General features: G+C 45.7%; 1 protein-coding gene across 3 annotated transcripts in view; it reads right to left on the bottom strand.

The window, feature by feature from the left end:
* The window catches only part of ZMIZ2 (zinc finger MIZ-type containing 2), a 69,333-nt gene that overhangs the window by 22,565 nt on the left and 22,743 nt on the right, over positions 1-24,025 (bottom strand). For all 3 annotated transcript variants that reach the window (XM_063931922.1, XM_063931920.1, XM_063931921.1), the window contains exons 2-11: positions 7,929-8,001; positions 7,340-7,454; positions 6,899-7,104; positions 6,070-6,256; positions 4,784-5,050; positions 4,317-4,490; positions 2,334-2,408; positions 2,008-2,179; positions 1,072-1,213; positions 751-961 (exon numbers count right to left, since the gene is read on the bottom strand). In XM_063931922.1, the coding sequence (XP_063787992.1) occupies positions 751-961; positions 1,072-1,213; positions 2,008-2,179; positions 2,334-2,408; positions 4,317-4,490; positions 4,784-5,050; positions 6,070-6,256; positions 6,899-7,104; positions 7,340-7,454; positions 7,929-7,978 (1,599 nt within the window). In that variant the 5' untranslated portion in view covers positions 7,979-8,001. The remainder of the gene's footprint in view (positions 1-750; positions 962-1,071; positions 1,214-2,007; positions 2,180-2,333; positions 2,409-4,316; positions 4,491-4,783; positions 5,051-6,069; positions 6,257-6,898; positions 7,105-7,339; positions 7,455-7,928; positions 8,002-24,025) is intronic.

Here is a 24,025-nt window from a genome sequence, read left to right as displayed (position 1 = left end):
TGGTTTCAGCAATAAACCTGCAGCCTGAACAGCTGTCACTATTTGGAAAAAGCACTAGGGGGCGCCAATGCCTTTTGACTTCATTGCCCCCTCCCCCCCCCTCTATATCTTGATGGGCAGGTCTTCCAAGTAAACAGTCACAGCAAGCTCCTGGCAGCTCTGTTTGTAGGCAGAGGTTACACGAAACGGCCGGGAGGAATAACTAGCCGTCAACTGACAGAAGTCTGATATGTAACAAAAGGGTAATGCGCACGTTTATGTAAGATCTTACGTTTATTTTCTGCTAAGGAGAACCTGCCACCTGTAGAAAATGGGAACATCCATTTTGAGAGCTGAATATTCATAAGGATGTTGTCTAGAAAGTCACTGGAAACTAAATTGTAGTTCATGAATATTAGTCAGACAGTAGTTCAGTCACTGGATCCCAGCAAACCAATAAGGAGGATCCTGACTCCGCCCACAATATGGCTGACACCACACTGTGTATGGGTCAAAGTTCCATATTAAAATTTCTTTCAACATATAGGTTTTTGTGCTAGGGTGTGTTGGATTATATACGCCTCCCTTTCAAGCCAGAACAGTTCTGTAAACCTTCTATAGTTCTGGCCGCAGGGAAGATATTATAGTGCTTCCAAATTTATTATACAGGTGTAGGAGGACATCCTGACCAAAGAAGACTGAGGTTCCTCAGCTTAGCCATTACACTATCCCTCAGGGGGGCTCTGCTCCCTCTTCCCACACCGTACTCACACAGCAGCAGGCGCTGACGGTGATCTGGATGCTGTTCCGGCCCGGCTGACACACATGTTTCAGATAGAGAGGTTTGTGGGAGGTCTTGTTGTCACCACGTTCGATAATCAGAGGTGTGGAGTTCACGCTGACCTGGACAGAGCATGGCCAATTCGTGTTCATCTGCCGATCCTCGTGGTGATAACATTTAAACTGCAGCTCGAGGTCAGGCCTGAGGTCAAGGGAAGAGTTTAACAGTGTAACACAGGAATAGCAGCACACGGTGCAGGGTCACTGAAGGCGGACTCAGATCCACGTGAGAAGATCACTGCTCGGACGTACCTCATCATAAGCGTCTTGTACACAGACTCCCGCAGGTGGTACACGTGGTTACTGACGGCCAGGTTATGCTGCAATCTGAAAGGCTCTAGCACAATGCCATCTCGCACAGGGAATGTCAGGCGCAGCTCGTCATTGGAAGCGCCTGGGGGGGGGGGATAAATTCAGAGTAATGTTACCAGAGTTTACCACCCCACGCCAGTATCGCATGGGCAAACGCTTTGGAATCATCTGTTATGTATAAAGCTCCAACGTATTATGTGGCGTTGTACACCGATAAGCCACATAAATAACATACAATGGCAAGAAACAGAAGGTACGCAAATGAGCTTACAATCTAACAAGTGTGGGGAAGCACTGATAATGTAGATAAGTAACATCTGTAAGGCTGATGGGGAGACTGTGGCTACTGTAAGACAGAATCATTTTACCCAACATTAAAGCCCCCAATGGCAATAGGCACTTTGTTCAGCCTCGGGTGGTGTGGTACAGTTGGAATAAGAAGATATAAAATTCTGAGCAGAAAACACAAGACTGTCCGCTGCCGCCCTGCTTCCACCATGCTAACTAAGGGGTATATTTACTAGGCTATGGAGAGAGATAAAGTGGACAGAGATAAAGTACCAGCCAATCAGCTCCCAACTGCCATGTTAGAGACTGTGGGGGACATTTATTAAGCAGTGATAAGAGCGGAGAAGTGAGCCAGTAGAGAAGTTGCCCATGGCAACCAATCAGCACTGAAGTAACATCTATAATTTGCATACTAAACATTATACAGAGCTGCTGATTGGGCAACTTCTCCGCTCTTATCACTGCTTAGTAAATGTCCCCCTGTGTTTGAAAAATTACAGGAGTTGGTTGGTTGGTTGGTTCTTTATCCCTCTCCAAGGCTTAATAATCTGACCCATAAACCTCTGGGTTTACTCATCTCATACCCACCTGTGGGCGACTGGTGCAAGGAGTTGTGCGAAGGTTTGACATCAGGTAAGAAAGGGGACTTGACATCCTGGCCTGGTGATAAATACGGCGGAGCGCTGCTTCCAGGAGTCATGGGTGGGGTGGGGTTTCCTGGCAAGGGTGAGCTGGGATAGCCAGGCATGGAACGTCCTGGCTGGAAATGTAAAAATACATAGAAATAATATTTTTAAAAAAAGTGGGAGTTTTAATGTTCATACCTCCGCAGTACATCCCTCCCATCAACTACACATTATAGAACACTACTTTTAACAGGTGTATAAAACAAATAAAAATAGGTCCTTCCTCACCCCGCTCATCGTCTGGTTATACGTGAAGTTTCCCCCACTGAAGTTATTGCTCTGTCCGTTGTATTGATCAGTGAGCTGCAGAGACAGACAGTATTAGACGGTATGGGTGAGACGGTGCCTTGCAGAGGAGTAGGAACAGCTCAGCAATGCAGAGAGAGACAGAACAAGACAGACAAGGTAGTGGTGCAGAGTGGCCAAACAGAGCGCACATATACATCACTTCTAGAGAGAAATAACTAACAACCAGAGACAAGAGTGATCTTTCACTTGCATTCAGCCGCACTGTGCTGCTACAAAACATTACAACCATGCAAGGGCTTAATCTCACAAATGGTTTGTAAAACTATCTACACATACAACGGCATCGAAGCCTTCCCCCTTCCCATCCCATTTGCAACATCAAAGCAATCAAATATGTATAGCCATGTACTGTATACAGTTTGTTGCAAACTTATTAGGTCTCATCAATGAAATAATAGCCATTACGGAGACAAAGGCTAAACTATGAAGGGTAGGAAATAACCCCTTTCCCAATGTGTAGTTACAGTGGAGAATGTTACACAGTGACATCTGTCCTTGTGCCAGTGGAGCTCACAAGTTACCAAGTACAAGAATACAAACCCAATAGCCAATTAAATGTCACAAGCTACAAGCGCCTATAAACATCGCTAACCCCTTCCCTAGGTCACACCCTTTCCATCACTACTTATAGCCGCAGCTGCTGGGTGCGGATGTAGTATGTTATGCCGGCGGTCGGGCTCCCGGCGGCCAGCATACCAGCGCCGGAATCCCGACCGCCGAGATACAGACAGCTGGGCGAGCGCAAATGAGCCCCTTGTGGGCACGGTGGTGCGCCACGCTATCTATTCTTCCTCCAGGAGGGTCGTGGACCCCCAAGAGGGAGAAAAGCTGTCGGTATGCTGGCGGTCGGGATTCCGGCGCCGGTAAGCTGGTCGTCGGGAGCCCGGCTGCTGGCAAACTGAAAACCACCCCTGGGTGCCATAGTGAGAGAGGGCAGAATCCATCTAACACATCCACTCCCAATAATACTGTACCCAGCCAAATGCCCGAATATAAAGTAGGTTGTCATTATTGGTTGTTTACTTATAGAAAATATAAGTGCTACAAAACATTGTGCATCTTTCCACTATTATTGGCTTTCGTCTTTTTTCCCCCCATGATCATCCCTATAATAAAGCTTTCCCAATCACTGTCAGCCATGTTGTACACGATGCTGTGCAGGGCTCTGCTCTCTGTACCACCAGCTGCTTACTCCATATGCAAGCGCTCTCCAAGCAGAACACTGGCTGCGTGGTACAGGTCTTCCTCCCACTGCAGGAGAGATGTGTGAGCAGAGCACGGACCAGGGTAAGAGCAGAGCATTAACAAAGTAAAAAATTACAAGTACGCTGCCAACAGCAGCTGGTATAGGGATGGTCTAAAATATTTTAATATATAGCAAATACAAGAACACAGGTGGGTATACCAGCACTGGCTGAATTACATAAATAATGAATGGACGGTTGGTTTAACATTAAAATAATCTGATTTTATTATCTAAAATAACCAAGAGAATAAAATCCCTTCTTCCCTTCTCTAAAATATGCAGATGCAAAAATAATAAACAATACAGAAGTGGAACCTCTCTTGTATTGCAATATACGTATACATCTCTATCGGTGGCAATAAGCCACGTACTGTTTATTATTTTTGCATCTGCATATTTTAGAGAAGGGATTTTATTCTCTTGGTTATTTTAGATAATAAAATCAGATTATTTTACATTTTACACCAACCGTCCATTCATTATTTATGTAATTCAGCCAGCGCTGGTATACCCACCTGAGCATTGCACACTTTTTGTAAGAAAACTATGCCTGTGATAGTGACCGGTCATGATAAAAGACAGTGGGAGGAGGACAAAAAAAAGCAGGATAAATCTATAAAACAGAGAGAGGATGTATATATTCTTAGATCATTTACCTTGTAGTAATGTCCCCCAGGACCCGCCTGGGGCATGTACTGCGAGATGTTCTGCTGCACACGGTGCCCAGGGTAGGATGGGGATGGAGCAGATTGCTGAGGGGCAGATGGTGCATACTGTGCTGCGTGTGGTGGGTACTGGCCACCTTGCATGTACTGTTGAGGTGCATAGCCCTATGGAGAAAGTAACAAGACTCAACCTCAATGTCAGTTCCATCTATAGGCCAGAGATCATCAGTGGTTTCTGCATACAGTTATCAGGTGACCGTGCACTAAACACAATCACATTGCAAGGTCATCATGTAAACAAAGTACCAGCCACATTACAAAGCAAATGGAAGATCGCACTGAAATCTGGCTGTGAGACATACATGCAGCTACATCATAACAGGTCTGCCACTCTGTCCATATAATCTGGCCACAGGTCTGAGTCTCCTGAATTTGGATGAAGAACATAGAAGCCTCACCTCATTGGAATAGGTCCTCTTTACTCCCTGGCGTTGTAGCTGCTGGCTTTGGAGCTGCTGGCTTTGGAGCTGCCCGGGGTATCCGTGCGGGGGAATCCTTTGTCCAGTATACACGGCATTCATGCTCGGTGCTCTTGCAGAGTTCATACCCATCTGACCCATGCCCGCAGCACCCATGACCCCGGAATTTATTCCACCCTGAATGGATGGTCCTCGGGGTCCGGAATGAGGCAAGAACTGGCCACCAAAGTTATGAGAGGGTCCAACCTGCACAGAGCAGACACTCACATTATACATATAGATGCAAAAGGCACTGGGGGAAAATGTATCAAACTCCCTAATAATTTGTATTTATTCTTTTAAATAAAAAGGGAGAAATGGACAAGTGGGGAAGTTGCCCATAGCTATCAATCAACGTATAGTAAGTATTAACCAAGTACAGTTTATAAAATAGCTAGACACTGAGCAGTTGCTATGGGCAACTTCTCTTGGTTTGATACATCTCCCACATAGGCTACATTAAATAAAATAAAAGGAAGAAAAAAAAAATGTATATATATATATATATATATATATATATATATATTTATTTATTTTATTTTTTTAATCTACAGAGGACAAGTTGAGGTGTTGCCCAAAGCAACCTATAGGGGGGTACACACGGGAGATTTCTCCCGGAGATGTGTGCTGGGCGATCTATCACAGACCGCTCAGCACTCATCTCCCACCCCGCTCAGCAGAGCGCGATGTGTGCTGAGCGATGGGGGCGCACGCTCATTTCACCCTGCGGTGAAATGAGCGATCTCACTAGATTGGGCATGCATGCCCAATCTAGAGCCAGCGATAGCGACCTGCGGAGACACATATCGCTGTCGCCGGCACCCCTACACACGGAGCGATGTGTTCTAAATTTCTAAGCAATCTAGTCAGATTGCTTAGAAACTAAGTGAACATTGCTCCGTGTGTACCCCCCTTATCAGAATCAAGCGATCATTTTATAGAAAGCAGAAGATAATGAAAGCTACAAATCTGTCCTCTTGAGAAAGTTAGATAACTCTCCCCCATTGTTACCTGTGATTATTATTAACATTCAGAAATTGTGGGTAAAATTTAGCAAAGCTTGGAGAGAAAAAGTACCAGCCAATCAGCCCCTTTCATTGTTGCGGGCTATATTTGAAAAATGTCAGCCAGAAGCTGATTGGTTGGTACTTTATCTCTCCCCAAACTTTGATAAATATCCACCCGTAAGAGAGCACACTGGGGCCTCAAACTGTGCCACAACTCACCCCTCCATATTGGTTCATCTCTTGGCTCTGCTTCTCTTGCAGCGCAGCCACCGTTGCAGTTGCAGTCGCCGTTGCTGTAGCTGCTGCTACCGCTGCTGCAGCCGCTGCCTGTGTAAAGTCTGCTGGGCCGCGACCGGAGTGTTGAGGCATGCCCATCCCGCCGCCAGATGTGGGGCCCCCGGGATAACTGCCAGTAACAAAAGCTGGTATAAACGCCCATACGTAGAATGGAGGTGACAAGTTACATATGCATGTTTCATTACAAAAAAGAGGAGGTAATGGGTGATCCGAGTACCCGCCATCACCTGCACACAGCGGAAGAAATTAAAGAGCCAGGTCCTAGTGACTGGCCAGGATGCATTCTCCATATATTGGCTCAGTTCAGAGCGCTCTGCCTCCATACCATGTGACATTAGTCACCAAGAAAGCCATACTCTGCTTTATCTGAGGACACTTTCTGGAGACAGAGATACAGAACAGGAGCATTATACCCATCTAACAGGCACTGCACATGATCACAATACAAATGTACTTTGCTTTAGATCTATCAGAAGTAAAAAGAACTGAAAACGCATCATAGCGAATGCACAGAACACAAGACAATGCCTGCATGAGACCTGCGCAAACACTGAAGCCTCCCATGGCCTCCTCTGGGGCCGCTGATGCTGTATATAATAAAGGAGTAGGGTCTGCAAGATGTGGGAAGCCCCTCGGTAAGAAATGATTAGAGAAGAAGCGGGGGAATGGGACGGAGCATAGCTTTGTAGGCTTATTATGCCTTTACCCAGCAACACAATATATAAAAAACACTAGATAATGGTTAGGTTACCTATTTGTATAAGCTGACCCTCCTGGATATCCACCACGTCCGTACATGCTCTGTTGCAGATAGCCCTTTCCAGCGCCACCTTCAGGATATGCCTGCTGGCTAATGTACTGAGGGTTTCCCATTCCCCCATTATTGCCAGCCAGCCCCGGCATGACTCCGCCTCCTGTGGGGCCACCGCTGGGCACCATGGGATTCCCAAGGCCCTCCTAAGAGAGAAAGTCCAGGTGAGCAATATTTCAAAGCTAAAAAAATATGATAGAAAATTAGCTTTTAAATGTGCAGGTTTGAGATACAGCAGGCCTACTAGCGAGAAGGAGTGAGTGATGCAAGTGAGACGAAGCAGAGAGGGTTAATCAGAATAATGCTGAACAGGTCCTGAACGGGGGGAGTGGCCAAGACTGTGCATGCCAGCGTGCTCCGCCTTCCGTGACATCATGTTACCTGGCTCTGCGACGTGTTGCTCAAACCCCAGACGGTGGTTACTACGGAGAGCGATCCTGCAGCCTGATTGGTGTTTGGTTGCCAGGGAACAGACTCGTATGCAAATGAACCATCACTGTGGAGGGCAGAGGCGGGAGTTACTGGTGTACGCACAAACCAGAGGAGAACGTTTAAATAAAAGGAATACATGAGACACAGAAACAAGAAGCAGACATCACATACGCAGGGAGGCAAGAGAACTCATATCCTCACAGACAATGCATGCATCAATGTAGACATTTGTATCAACCAGTTTTTTTTGCATGTCTTAAATACACAAATAAATACATTTTAGAGACAAACATAACAAAACACAACAGGAAAATAGTGGCTGGATTTATTTCCACACGTCCCTGCAATCTTTATAGGGAACTCTGGTCCACTAATGATGTCTTGCAAGAAGCTGTTTCCGCTTACTCTCATACCAGGACCAGGACATGTATACAAAGATGACCAATATAAAAGGTGGTGCTTGCAAAACCAATGACACAAAAAAGCACAATGAATGAATGCAATGAAACAATAGTTTCGACACGATGCAGGGTCTCACCTGTGTCCTGTGCCTGGGTGGGATGGTTTCATGGGGTTCATTGAATTCATTTGCAGGCGACTCTTGTCAGTGGCTGCAGAGACAGATATAATACAGTCATCTCTTGTGCCTATTCCCCCAGAGGCTTCACTGCACTTTCAAATAACCCTGCATGACCCACGGCTCTTCCTTTGTAAGAGAACTGTGCAGCATGTAATACAGATGTTGCACTGCAGAGTGCTTCCCTGCTGCAAGGGTTAACACTCTGCTCATCTGCACCCCAGCCTCCCCCTCTGGTCACATGACCGCGCATTCTGTACACAGGACGTGGAAGCTGGCACCATGCCCGCATCTGGCACTAGTTATACAGACACCCCTACATTAACCCTGATGCTGCCATGGACAGACCTTCGAGTGCCCGGCAGAATGGAAAATGCATGGACATACCAGACACATTGCTCCCTACAACGGTTTCTCCAGCTTGACATTATAGATATGGAAACCGAAACAATAATCTGTTATTTGCTGCAGCTATGCTAACAATCCCTCAGTGCTTACGGAGATTCATCACGCATATTTAAATATAACCAAAATATAAATATATTTAATTTATACAGAAGAACTGAAGTGTAAGGAGAAAAAAAAAAAAACCACGTAGAACGGGCATAACACAATTGTGGGGTTGACAAGATCTGTAGGTGATGGTGCGGGGTGTGTTCAGGAAGAGGGGGCACAGGACAGGGAGCGCAGCGAGAGAGACAGGAAGGAAACAAGCAGAGGAGGGGACGGAAAAGGTGTGTAACGGGTGGGAGTAGCACAGCACAGTGGGCTGCAGGAGACAAGGCTATATCATGTGCAGAGACAGGTAGCCTGAGGTGGCAGGTGTCACACCCCCCTGTCCTCAAACATAGGTTCGAAGATGACAGAAGTATCTAATACTTAATACAGGAGATATTACCAAAGTGGCAATAGTGGCAAAATGTAGGAACACAATTACACAATGACAGAGGGCAAAAGGAATGCAAAATATTTTAGATTTAAAAACTCCCGGTAGTTTAGGATGTACCCAACACCTACTGTAGTTTAAAGTGTACCCGAATGGAGGCAGCCGTTTTGTTGGCTTAGAATGCCTGCCGCCTCCACCATGTGTAGAAAATGGGTACACATTAGATTAAGGAAAAGGTTAGCACAAAATGTTCATCTAGTAAAAAGAAAGACAGACACAGCCATAACCATTTTGTATATCTTACAGGATATAGGTTGAGAAGACCCTATTCGGGATTTCGGCATCACCATTTTGACTGCCGGGATTCTGACCAAAACTCATGTGTATAGCCCGAAAATGAACACAGTCATGCATTAGACACTGAGGCCGGCCATATTGGACTAATGCCACTGCATCAGCCGTTTCAGTCAGTACACAAATAAAAAGGCAGCTACTGCACTAAGCTGCCCAGAATGAAGTCACTAATGCCAAGAACTCATCCAGAGACGGGGTTTAGACTGTTGTGTTCCACATGGAAGCCAATGTCAGGGAACCACAAATGTAGCAGGATAGAGGGCTATGGAATTCTATACTGAGCCATACACATGGCTGGCAACGAACTAAGTAGCATTCGGTTACCACAAGTAAACAAGGCAAGTATCCATAGCGTTCCACAGTAACCACAGTAATGTATATACAATGCTGTCCTTGTGGATGACCTATGCAGTAGTACCACATACACCTAGTGGACAAAACAGTTTATGGGAAAGAAACATACGGACAACCACCAGAACCAGTGACATCATGGAGGATCTCCATGGCCAAAGTTCACAAGGGTGTAGTTCCAAGTTGCAAGTAGTTCAAGCATTAAAATATTGTTACAGATGTTTCCTCATACTGTTTTTTTACCCTCAATTCACCACTCGGCGAAAGACACCTGGTGCGAGTATGCCGCCAGGTCTTATGCGACTCTGCTAGCACCAGGCGTCTTTTTCACCGAAAAATGTGCCTTTATCACAATGTGATGCACCAGGTGACGTCACAGATACGCAACACTTATACTCCCTCTACCCCGCTGTCTCATGTATTCCTGGTATTTGTGTGTTCACCACGACTGAGGGGTATTACCCTCCAATATGGGGGGAGAAGTGGTATCAGTGCATTGATACTGCTCCCCCCCCCATGTATTACAGCGGGGGTGCATGCTAGGTGACAGGGGCGCCACTGTCTATATCGGCACTATCTACAAGTTAACACACCAATATGCGGGGCAATGTATGTACGGTCAGTTGCACATACCGTTCCGACACCTGCAGGTGTCAATGCCCATACACCACAGCGCTGCAGCGGGTGCCAGCTCCAGGCTGCACGTGAGATGTTGTGAGACTTTGGAGGTATCACGCATGTCCAGTGAGGGGGGGGGGGGAGGCACTAGGCTAACGTGCTGTGGCCGCTGACGGGCATCACCGGAGGGGGGAGTTTTAACTTCCCCTCTCCGGCAGCAGAGATGTTAATACAGCTCAGCCATAGTTCTTTCCCTCGGGAAACAGGTGAAGCAGGAACAGTGATACTGGCACAACGGAACTTCTTGGCGTGAGGGAAAAAAGTTGCTGCATCGTAGCACTTCATATACAGATTTCAGCAGGACAGATATGCAAGTGTTGCGTATCAAATTAATCAGTGCAGTATTCTGGTTCGTCCTAGTCACACATGGAGTTGCGAATAAGATGCATTATTGGGCGAAAGAACCACCACCCAGCGCTAGCAGGCGTTACACAGCAACAGTGTATAACACATCTGTAACATAAAAACATAGGGCGGCATTCAATTGTTTGAAAAGTCAGTTGGGTGTCTGTTTTTTCCTATCTAATAGACAGGAAAAAACAGACACCCAACCAACTTTTCAAACAATTGAATATCCCCCGTAGAATTTGATAAAAACCACTTGGCCCAGCTAGTCTGCCCCCTTTTTTTTTTTTTTTTTTTTACCATATTTTTATTTCAAATCTTATTTGATCCTTATGCATGTTTAAATTGCTCTACTGTCTTAGCCTCTACCACCTCTGATGGGAGGCTATTCCACTTGTCCACTACCCTTTCTGTGAAATAATTTTTCCTCAGGTGCCAGCAACACTAGCTGTAGGTACCAGCAACACCTTAGGGTGTTGTGTTTATGGTGATCAGTTATTTGTGAGAGTAAATTATGCTCCAGATTCTAATTTTTTATTATTTAAATTGCTGGAAAGCGCAGCGGTCATCTCTGTAGTCTCTCCTCAGCCCGGCTTTGCTTAGGTTACATTACCACTAATTGACAGACAAGAGTTATCTATAGCCTAGCTATTCTGAGCCTGGCTAATTGTATGAATGGACCAAGTAGTAGGCTATTATACAGCGCGTGTGATGTAACTGACAGAAATACACCGACTGCAGATCAATAGAACAGGGAAAACAGGAGCTAAATTTTGCTGTATAGACGGTCATTGTGCTGTTAAAAAGCGAAGAACGCACACACGCCACATCTCAATACAGCTCCTGTAAGTGGGGGACATATGAACGTTGGAGGGCATTATTGCTATTCAGAGAACCATTTACAGGTTAGTTCTCAAAAGACTGACTATCAGGGTGCTTTGCCTAACAGAACAGTGCAGAGGTGATTAAATTTTCTATATAAGTTATAGCAGTGTGTAGAATATCTTATAGGCTGGGTTAAGCAAACAGTCACAAATTGGAAAACAAAAACTAAAATAATGCAATTTATTGTCTGAGAAATAAATGCAAAACAGAATTACAATGTAGACAAGACCTACAGCCATCCGATTAGCTGCGTTGACAATCAGTTAATGAAAACTGTAAAGCAGAGTACACACCTGACGATGATGCGACCCAGCGATGCGATGTAACGATACATTGCATCACCGTACACACTACACAATCTGCTGTACGACGGCGCAATGTATTGTTGCATGTAACACAGAGTCGGACATGGAATTGTCCAATTGGATGTGCTGCACATCCAGTGGGACGAGGGCAGTGAACAATGGATTGGGCATATGATGGATAGGCAGATTGGTCGAAAGTACCAATATTGCACAATATATTGTACAGTGTGTACCCAGCTTTACCTTCAAATGTCTAGTTTTGATTATGCAGTTACTGGAGTCAGCAGGGGTGAAAAGGGTTCCTGGGCAACATTTTCCTGTGGCTCCAATCACAAAAAGTTTTCTTTTAAGTTAGTATTAAAAAGAGTTCAGAGTTGGATGAAACCGTTTCTTCAATGTCAGAACAGTTAGGTTAACGGCTTCAGAAGTTAATCACTACATGCTGACATATTTTTATGAAAGACTGCCCTACATCCGAAGTCACCAGGTTGAACAATAATTAATCTGCTCTGCCAGCAGGAGCTAGGAAAGAAGCGCTGCACTCATGGCAGACACTGCGGATCGGGTGGAATGTCACTGTAGGGCAGTAATACTCGGCATTAATGTTTAACTTTTAAAATTCACTTTAGTAGCCTTTAAAAAGGATCCACCTATCCAGATTAGTTTTGGTCACTTTGCTGATTCAGAGTGATCATGATTTCCCTTCCCAAAGACTGTAGCACATTACAGGGAAACAGGGAATCCCGCAGAGATGCAAAATGCGTCAAGTAAAAGGTTGATAGGAGGCAAAACATGAATTAATTAGTCAAAATTAGTTTTAACATCTATTCAGTCATTCAGCATAAATTACAGCAATTAGAAAACTACTGGGAAATGTAGGAACAGACCACTGTGTACATACAGTTAACTGGGAGACATTTACTATTTACACAGCGCTAGCATACTCCGAAAGAACATGTGAACAAAACAGAGATAAAGAGGTAAGAATGCGAATGACATTCCATCTATAGGACTATAGACGATTGATACAGCAGGTTAAGTGACGCGGATTGGATATTGGTCAAGCCAGAGGCAACTGGAACTAGTGCTTAGTGGGGCTATGTGATCCAGTCACAGCAATGGGGGTCAAAGGTCTGTTTGAGCAGGGAAAATGAACAAACTTGAGTCTTGTATGATGAGTGTGGAGAGGTGGTAACAGGGTACAAGGTGATTTGGGTAGCTAGTGATCTTGCTTAAAGAGGTGCATTTCCTGGGAATGTTTGAAGGGTAGGGTAATGTCTTGTTGTATGAGGAAGCAAATTTCATAAGGTAAATTCAGGTCATGTAATATAATTAAATAAAAAAAATAAAAAAAAGGGAACTGGCAATGTGACAAGTGACGAGTGTGAAGGACAGGTACAGATCTGGCAGAGCAGCGATTTGGCAAGAGATGTATGCTGGTTAAGTTTTGGTAATGGTTTATACAGGATTCAATCAATTATATAAACAGCTGTTATATTGGATACAACATACATTATATGCCTGGCGGACTACATGTATGGGCATATCAGTTGATATGCGTGACCAGCATGGAGGCTGCATTTATTACAGATTTTCACTTGAACCCTCTTGAAGTGCGAGGGCCTGCGTCTCCGGGCACAGCAGCAATGTGAAAATATGCCAATGCCAGGGAGGCGTCTCAAGACAAAAGACACACACTGCCGACACTGGAGATCACAGTGCTGCAAACGAAGACGCAGCATCAGATCACCAATGGCCATCTGAGTAATCCTAAGCTTACTCACAATGGCCACCCAAACCCACACCAGAGGTCAGCCACTGTTTTCAGAAGCAGCCAGCCTCCCCGCCCACTAAATGGCGCTGCGGCTTCTGCAGAACTGCGACCAGAGCAGCAGCTGCATCGCAGCACTTGCACACTCCAACCAGCTGATTTGTATGCAATGCATCGGGTTTGCTTACAACGCTGCATCAGGCCCAGAGGAAATAAAGTTCCGTCATTGCCTTAGAAAGGGTCTTTGCTGTAAAAGCGGCAGGGCTGTCTGATTCCTACCACATAAAGTGATAGCAAAAACCACTAAGGGAATGCAAAAATGGATTGGATGATATGTATAGCTAGCGTGATTGATCAGGAAGCCTGAAAGATTGCCATCAGGGGTTAGGAAAGATTTTATCCTGCCAGTATAGGAGAAACACACTATACACGTAACATCGGAGAGAGGTCAGGATTGATTACTACATTCTACCAGCAGTACAGTCTTAGACAACATAGCTGCTGGGGCGCTCAGGTTTAAAAATTGGATCTTGAGGGATAATTCCATTAACCATTATAAAAACAGCATTTACCTAATTTTAAAAAACACAAAGAATGGCTTAAGAACAATAACACAGATTAATAAACACACAAGAAAGGGTTAATAAGTATTGTAGTATGTACAGTTGGCATTTCGACACAAATCCTCCTCACGATGCTCCCCTCCACCCCCCACCCCCCTTCCTCCTCTCCCGTCACGTCCCTGGAACATTGGGTTCTGTCTTGTTCTCTCTCACCAGGATCTCTCTGTCCAACCCAAACACAAAAATGTATGAGCCCCCCCTTCTGTAAAAGCACAGTGCCCCTCCACTGCTCACAACCCCTCCCTGCACTTCACACATAGCAAACCCAAAGCTTGGTAACAAGATTCTGCAATCAGCACGGTGTTAGACTACTCTGTACCCAAACATCTCATTCCTGCACCCTACATATCGCCTTTATAGCGAGCACCATCCACACAGCTACTGTTCTGGGAGCAGCGCAACATCTCACATCGGCTCCTATCCCCAATGTGGCTACTGCTTTTTTAACCATATCTCTTATTAACACGCCACATTAATTTTTCCCAGAACAGCATCTCATAATCTCTCCTGGAACAGCATCTCACCCCTGATGCCACACATCCATTTCTCCCAGAAGAGCACCTCATCCCCGAGCCCCACATTCATTTCTACTGGAACAGCATCTCATAATCTCTCCTGGAACAGCATCTCACCCCTGATACCACACATCCATTTCTCCCAGAAGAGCACCTCATCCCCGACCCCCCACATTCATTTCTACCGGAACAGCATCTCACCTCCGAACCACCACATTCATTTCTCCCGGCCCAGTATCTCACCCACCAATCCCACACATTCATTTCTCCCGGAACAGCATCTCACCCTCCAACCCCACACATTCATTTCTCCTGGAACAGCATCTCACGCCCGACACATTCATTTCTACAGGAACTGCATTTGACCCCCGACATTCATTTCTCCCAGTACAGCATTTCACCCTCCAACCCCACACATTCATTTCTACAGGAACAGCATCTCACCCTTCAACCCCACACATTCATCTCTTCCGGTACAGCATCTCACCCCCGACACATTCATTTCTCCCTGAACAACATCTCACCCTCAACCCCACATTAATTTCTCCCAGAAGTGTCCCACCTCACATTTCTACCGAAACAGCATTTGACCCCCGACACATTCATTTTTTCCGGAATGGCATCTCACCCACGACAGCACACATTCATTTTTTCCATAAGAGCATCTCACCCCCAATACCAAACATTCATTTCTCCCGGTACAGCATTTCACCCTCCAACCCCACAAATTCATTTCTACAGGAACAGCATTTCACCCTTCAACCCCACACATTAATTTCTTCCGGAACAGCATCCCACCCCCATTTTTCTCGGAACAGCATCTCACCCCCAACCCCACACGTTCATTTCTTCCGGAACAGCATTTTACCCCCGACACCACACATTCATTTCTCCAGGTACAGCATCTCATCCCCACATATATTCATTTCTCCCGAAACAGCATCTCAACCCCACACATTCATTTCTTCCGGAACAGCATCTTACCCACGACACCACACATTCATTCCGGAAGAGCATCTCACCCCCGATACCACACATTCATTTCTCCCGGAACAGCATGTCACCCCCGACACATTCATTTCTCCCTGAACAACGTCTCACCCCCAAACCCACACACTCATTTCTCCTGGAACAGCGTCTCACCCCCATTTTTCCCAGAACAGCATCTCACCCCCAAAACCACACATTAATTTCTCCCGGAACAGCACTTCACCACCAACCCCACATTAATTTCTCCCAGAACAGTGTCCCACCTCACATATTAATTTGTCCCGAAACAGAATCTCATCCTGCCCACCTCTGTTGTAATGCAGATGCCATACCCTATGTGTTCTGACCCCCTTACTTTCTGAAGATGTATTGATATAAGGAATGCAATCCTACAGAAACTACTCACAAAATCTCAACTACTTACAGTTTGCAGCAAACTCATAAGTACTGTATAAAGAAAGCTCTGAAACCCTCAGTTTCCTAATATTCTGTCTGTGTAGCGTGTGTGAAGTGTTGTAGCAGTGCATCAGCACACCCTCTGTACTGTGACACAACCTGGTAAATGCACTGTCACATCCACTCATCAACACAGGCTGCAACGTTCATGTGACTCATGGACATATGACCCCCTCTGCAGTGTGTCAGCCTATATGTCTGAGACTCCTATAGCTAACACAGAAGCCCTGCATTCCGCATCACAGAATACACACACACACACACACAAATGATCCTATGGAGAAGCAGACAGATCAGCAAATGCTATCCGCATGCAGAGTTATATATACTGCTCTTTCTAAACAGGACAGCCGATGCATATATACAACTGTATTCAATGCACAGACCTGAGCCTATATAAATTGTATCCAAGACAATGAAAAGTAATAAATCCACCTAGACAATACAGTTCTCTGAATGTGTAACTTCCCCTTTAAAGGCTGAACAGGATGAGCATGTTTTTGCTAACATTTATGGGTCATTTATAACATAGGGGGATATTTATCAAAGCTTGGAAAGAAAAAGTACCAGCCAATCAGCTCCTAGCTACCATATTACAGGCTGTGTTTGAAAAATGTCAGTTAGGAGCTGACTGGTTAGTACTTCCTCTCTCTCCACTTTATTTCTCTATCCAAGCTTTGATAAACCTCTTCCAAAATGCTGTACCAGCCAACCATCATTATAAACAGAGCAAGCTAGGGGTCCATGCACTATAAGCCCAGACGGTTTCTCGGGAGTGCGTTTTACACATCTTTTCAGAATCATACACGTTGCTGTATCAGTCACAGAAGTATAGATCCATAAACTGGACGCTATACACTCCCAAATCTCATATACCCTGCACGTCCAAATATGCTTTATTTTCTTACTCTATAATTTCTCTCTTTTACGCAAACAGTTTATCACTCACTGTACATACCTGTTATTAAGGACACACACACACAAGATACTTGGATTTATCCCAATTATCTAAGTTGTCAAGACTTGCTAATGCTCTCCCAGCCCCCCCCCCCCCCCCCCCCCCCTTCCCTCCCTGTCCAACCTGCTGTATGATGCTTCTGCCGGAGGTTACATGACTGTCACACCTCCCCTGTCTCAGCCCAATCTGTGTGTCATACAGCAATGTAGGCAGCCACTACAGGAGGGAGGGGGGGGGGGGGGGGGGGGGGAGGGAGGGAGAAGTATTATCACTGGCTACTTCTACACACACACAGTCACATCATGTAGAGAAAGGGAGTAATACCAATAGATAGCTCACAGCATGGGTCTGCAGCCTGCATCCCTCTGGCTGCTGTGGAACTACATATCCCAGCATGCCCTGCCAGTTTTGCTATTAAGGCATGCTAAAAGGAAGGCAGGTCATGCTGGGATGTGTAGTTCCACAGCAGGTTGAAGACCCATGGCTTATAGGTTACACTAAGGCAATTGCAATGCATTTTTTTATTTTTATTTTGCCTCAGACAGACATCAAGTGAGCAAAGATAGTAATGAATTTATTCACACGTGCATTACTTCTGCATTAGTAACACTCACTTTTCCAGCTTGCTCCTATTGAGATTACTTTCAAATATTTTTCACAAATTGACACCCGTCAGATAGTAGCAATAAAGAAGAAAAACAAAAAATAATAATAAAAGCACATAGCGATGCAAATATATTTGGCACCATTGCTTATTTTCACTTCTGTTTACATGTAACTAACCTAGGAGCACAGTGGCAGAGTTTAGCATTGCTATCTCACAGTGCTGGGGTCCTAGGCTTGATTCTGAGCAATGTATGCTATCTGTGCAGAGCTTGTATGTTCTCCCCGCAGGGAAGTCCAATAACGAAATACGGAGAATGAAATCAAATGAAATACGGAGTACATTATGTCACAAGTGAATAAGCTTCATTCTCATAGATATGGTTCAGCCCACAAAATGGCTGCCCTCACTATTGTCTAGGCAACAGGTGCGCTTAAACAAGAGTCAGGTACTTTTGGTCAGTAGCAAGTACAAATCCATTGGAATATAACATATCAATTTACTTTTTCCTTGGTTGTTCTCACTATTTGTACACTACCTGCCATAGAAGTGTGTGAGGGAGAGACTAGCACCACAGCTGTTACACCTACACTTGTTCTCGGAATAAAATGTGGTTTCCTTTTCCTCAGACTACCCACATGACATCAATCCTATTAGTACAGTACACAGAGTGCTGCATGCACCCCCATCATGGACAGATAAAGGCCCATCACTATAAAGGTGCCACATACAACAGTCACCTGCCAGGAACCCCCAATACCAGTCATGAATGAGAACCACGCACATGTGTGGACTTCTTCTACTCCAACAGCCAATAAATCTGAGGGGGGGAAAAAAAAATAAGAGGCAAACTATATATGCAGCAAAGAAAGAAAATGGGCGTCTATTGGCACCAATAGAATAAAAAAAATGAAAGACCCCAGATACTAGTTTAGTAAAGTATTTGTGGACAGAAAGTGTTCATTTTACGGACTACACTGGTTTACTGTATTTAAAGAGGCAGATTCAATTGTTTTTGCGTGCAGCTACTACTAGGGGGCGCAAAACAGCTATTCAATTGTGGCTCAGTTTAGACGCTCGGCAGCTGTGGGGGGTGTCATTTCTTCTTGCAGCCACCTGATGTGCAAGAACAAAAAAATGCATGCAAACTCGGCACTTTGGGCCTCCAAACGGGAGTTTGGAAGCCCAAATCAGGACTTAGGCTGGTTTAGCAGTTTACGTGGCTAAACCCTGCCTATTTGGGCGCGACATACATGGGTGGCCAAACACAACTGAATCCAGACAATTGTTTGGACGTCTAAACAGTCCCGTTTAGATACAATTGAGGATGCAACTCAAATATTTTTGGGGTCACCCAAAGTAATGGGTGCGCATCAGAGTAATTCAATTGTTGCTCTGATCGGGTGCTCATTGCTTTATATGCACCCAAACAGACAGGGTTTAGTAGCGAATAGTGGCTAATTGCGGCTAAAGTCTAGGGCCTAATTCAGACCTGATCGCTAGCAGGCGATTTTTGCACTGCTGCGAACAGATAGTCGCTGCCTACTGGGGAAGTGTATTTTAGCTGTGCAAGTGTGCGAACGCATGTGTAGCAGAGCTGTACAAAGAGATTTTGTGCAGTGTCTGCTCAGCCCAGGACTTACTCAGCCGCTGCGATCGCTTCAGCCTGTTCAGGAGAGGAATTGACGTCAGACACCTGCCCTGCAAACGCTTGGACACGTCTGCATTTTTCCAAACACTCCCAGAAAAGGGTCAGTTGCCACCCACAAACGCCTTCTCCCTGTCAATCTCCTTGCGAACGCCCATGCGAATGGATCCTTCGCACAAACCAAACGCTGAGTGGCGATCCGCTTTGTACCCATGCAACGCGACTGCGCATTGCGGTGCATACGCATGCGCAGTTTAGACCTGATCGCCCGCTGTACGAAAACGCATCCTAACGATCAGGTATGAATTAGCCCCCTGGTTAGGGTGCCCAAACAACAGATTTTGCACAAATTTCTTCTCGCACCTCAGGAGGCTACAAGAAAAGAAAAAAAAAAATGTCTCCTCTGCAGCTAACAGGAGTCTTAATCAAGCAACAACTGAATTGCTCCATTTTGCAACCCCCCTAGTGGTAGATACATGGTAAAACAACGCCCCCTAAGGGCACAATTCAATTCTGAGATAGTTGCATAGCGCCAGAATTAGCTCCCAGGGCTATTCAATACAGTGCCCTGTGACACCAGACCATGGTATTTCTTCTCCGAAATCCGACAAAAGTGCCGGTGCAATGTTGATTTCTGCCCTTAGTGCGGCAGAAACAGCATTGCACTGGTCACTTAAGTCGGAGAATGACAGTTCTCCCGACAAAACACCCTGTTTAGTCCGGGAGAACGGGCATTCTCCGACTTACACTGCACTCTATTGAATAGCACTGGGAGCTAATTCCCGGCGCTATTCAACTCTCTCAGAATTGAATCGTGCCGTAATAGTCTTAACACCAGCAAACATGGACGTGGTATGATATGTCAACATTCATCAAGTAGACACTAACAGTTTGTTAGATTGCTGACATATCATCCCTGGTGGCCCAGTGGTCACTTACCTGTTCCTGACTGCTGCAGTGGCTCTAGCACAGCTTCTGGGTCACACCTCTGCTGCTCCAGCATTCTAGAGTATTTCTCGCTTATCCCTAATCCTCTCTCTTGTGCCGAAACCTAACCCCACCCCCTCCCCGCAAAAGCTCATTAAAATGTCATCATTCAATAGAATTGTTGGGAATTTGGTGGCTACTTACCGGTAACACAGCTAGTGATGTGGTGGTGGGACCAATAAGAGGTCCCATCACCCGAATAGGTGAGCAACACCAACTACTCCCCAAAACACCGCTGTCCGGAAACTCACTGGTAGTTGGTGTGGCTCCCCTGTTTGAATTCTGGACTGCACTACAGCCCCACCACTGCTAGAGAGGGCAGCTGCTATGGGCCAGAGATTCCCGCAGCTTCCGAGAGAGAGAGAGAGAGAGAGAGAGAGAGAGAGAGAGAGAGAGAGAGAGAGAGAGAGAGAGAGAGAGAGACACACACAGCTCCAAAAAAAATAAAGGGAACGCTTAAACAACACAATGTAACTCCAAGTCAATCACGATTCTGTGAAATCAAACTGTCCACTTAGGAAGAAACACTGATTGACAATTTCACATGCTGTTGTGCAAATGGAATGGACACCAGGTGGAAATTATAGGCAATTAGCAAGACACCCCCAATAAAGGAGTTGTTCTGCAGGTGGTGACCACAGACCACAGCTCCTATGCTTTCTGGCTGATGTTCTGGTCATTTTTGAAAGCTGGCGGTGCTTTAACTCTAGTGGTAGCATAGAGAACACCAAGATTGGCAAATTCGCCAATGGCGCCCTGTGCTCTTCACAGATGAAAGCAAGTTCTCACTGAGCACATGTGACAGACGTAACAGAGTCTGGAGACGCCAAGGAGAACGTTCTGCTGCCTGCAACATCCTCCAGCATGACCGGTTTGGCAGTGGGTCAGTAATGGTGTGGGGTGGCATTTCTTTGGGGGGCCGCACAGCCCTCCATGTGCTCGCCAGAGGTAGCCTGACTGCCATTAGGTACTGAGATGAGATCCTCAGACCCATTGTGAGACCATATGCTGGTGCGGTTGGCCCTGGGTTCCTCCTAATGCAAGACAATGCTAGACCACTTCAGATGTTTTGCTGATTTAGGCTGTGGCGTGCCCATATAAAACTGCACAACTGTGTAAAGGTCAGTTTTAGAACTATTACATAATAAGTTGGCAAGTACTCTTATGGTTAATAATGACACAAATGTATAATTTATACATTTTGTAGAAGAAAAAAAAATAGGTAAAAAACTGATAATAAAGTGATCACGGGGAATGAGGGGAAATCAATTACAGGCATCAACGTTGTGTGTGGTTCCAGAACAGCACATCGCCAGTTTCTCTCACCCCATAGGGGTAAGAGGGAAATCTTGCAATGTCTGCATTAACTTAACTGAGGAATACGCGTACATTCGGGCACTGTAGTGATGGCCAGCGGCGCATCACTCTGAAATGAAGTCCCCCAGTAGAATAAAAATAAAAATAAGAATTTACTTACCGATAATTCTATTTCTCGGAGTCCGTAGTGGATGCTGGGGTTCCTGAAAGGACCATGGGGAATAGCGGCTCCGCAGGAGACAGGGCACAAAAAGTAAAGCTTTAGGATCAGGTGGTGTGCACTGGCTCCTCCCCCTATGACCCTCCTCCAAGCCTCAGTTAGGATACTGTGCCCGGACGAGCGTACACAATAAGGAAGGATTTTGAATCCCGGGTAAGACTCATACCAGCCACACCAATCACACTGTACAACCTGTGATCTGAACCCAGTTAACAGTATGATAACAGCGGAGCCTCTGAAAAGATGGCTCACAACAATAATAACCCGATTTTTGTAACTATGTACAAGTATTGCAGATAATCCGCACTTGGGATGGGCGCCCAGCATCCACTACGGACTCCGAGAAATAGAATTATCGGTAAGTAAATTCTTATTTTCTCTATCGTCCTAGTGGATGCTGGGGATCCTGAAAGGACCATGGGGATTATACCAAAGCTCCCAAACGGGCGGGAGAGTGCGGATGACTCTGCAGCACCGAATGAGAGAACTCCAGGTCCTCCTTAGCCAGGGTATCAAATTTGTAGGATTTTACAAACGTGTTTGCCCCTGACTAAGTAGCCGCTCGGCAAAGTTGTAAAGCCGAGACCCCTCGGGCAGCCGCCCAAGATGAGCCCACCTTCCTTGTGGAATGGGCATTTACATATTTTGGCTGTGGCAGGCCTGCCACAGAATGTGCAAGCTGAATTGTATTACACATCCAACTAGCAATAGTCTGCTTAGAAGCAAGAGCACCCAGTTTGTTGGGTGCATACAGGATAACAGCAAGTCAGTTTTCCTGACTCCAGCCGTTCTGGAACCTATATTTTCAGGGCCCTGACAACATCTAGCAACTTGGAGTCCTCCAAGTCCCTAGTAGGCGCAAGGCACCACAATAAGCTGGTTCAGGTGAAACACTGACACCACCTTAGGGAGAGAACTGGGGACGAGTCCGCAGCTCTGCCCTGTCCGAATGGACAAACAGATATGGGCTTTTTTGAGAAAAAAAAACCACCAATTTGACACTCGCCTGGCCCAGGCCAGGGCCAAGAGCATGGTCACTTTTCATGTGAGATGCTTCAAATCCACAGATTTGACTGGTTTTAAACCAATGTGATTTGAGGAATCCCAGAACTACGTTGAGATCCCACAGTGCCACTGGAGGCACAAAAGGGGGTTGTATATGCAATACTCCCTTGACAAACTTCTGGACTTCAGGAACTGAAGCCAATTCTTTCTGGAAGAAAATCGACAAGGCCGAAATTTGAACCTTAATGGACCCCAATTTGAGGCCCATAGACACTCCTGTTTGCAGGAAATGCAGGAATCGACCGAGTTGAAATTTCTTCGTGGGGCCTTCCTGGCCTCACACCACGCAACATATTTTCGCCACATGTGGTGATAATGTTGTGCGGTCACCTCCTTCCTGGCTTTGACCAGGGTAGGAATGACCTCTTCCGGAATGCCTTTTTCCCTTAGGATCCGGCGTTCCACCGCCATGCCGTCAAACGCAGCTGCGGTAAGTCTTGGAACAGACATGGTACTTGCTGAAGCAAGTCCCTTCTTAGCGGCAGAGGCCATAAGTCCTCTGTGAGCATCTCTTGAAGTTCCGGGTACCAAGTCCTTCTTGGCCAATCCGGAGCCATGAGTATAGTTCTTACTCCTCTACGTCTTATAATTCTCAGTACCTTAGGTATGAGAAGCAGAGGAGGGAACACATACACCGACTGGTACACCCACGGTGTTACCAGAACGTCCACAGCTATTGCCTGAGGGTCTCTTGACCTGGCGCAATACCTGTCCCGTTTTTTGTTCAGACGGGACGCCATCATGTCCACCTTTGGTATTTCCCAACGGTTCACAATCATGTGGAAAAACTTCCCGATGAAGTTTCCACTCTCCCGGGTGGAGGTCGTGCCTGCTGAGGAAGTCTGCTTCCCAGTTTCCATTCCCGGAATGAAACACTGCTGACAGTGCTATCACATGATTTTCCGCCCAGCGAAAAGTCCTTGCAGTTTTTGCCATTGCCCTCCTGCTTCTTGTGCCGCCCTGTCTATTTACGTGGGCGACTGCCGTGATGTTTTTCCCACTGGATCAATACCGGCTGACCTTGAAGCAGAGGTCTTGCTAAGCTTAGAGCATTATAAAATTACCCTTAGCTCCAGTATATTTATGTGGAGAAAAGTCTC

Source organism: Pseudophryne corroboree, chromosome 6 (genome assembly GCF_028390025.1).
Source record: "Pseudophryne corroboree isolate aPseCor3 chromosome 6, aPseCor3.hap2, whole genome shotgun sequence".
NCBI lineage: Eukaryota > Metazoa > Chordata > Amphibia > Anura > Myobatrachidae > Pseudophryne > Pseudophryne corroboree.
Note: the sequence above shows the minus strand (reverse complement) of the source record. Positions and strands in the feature narration are given on the sequence as shown.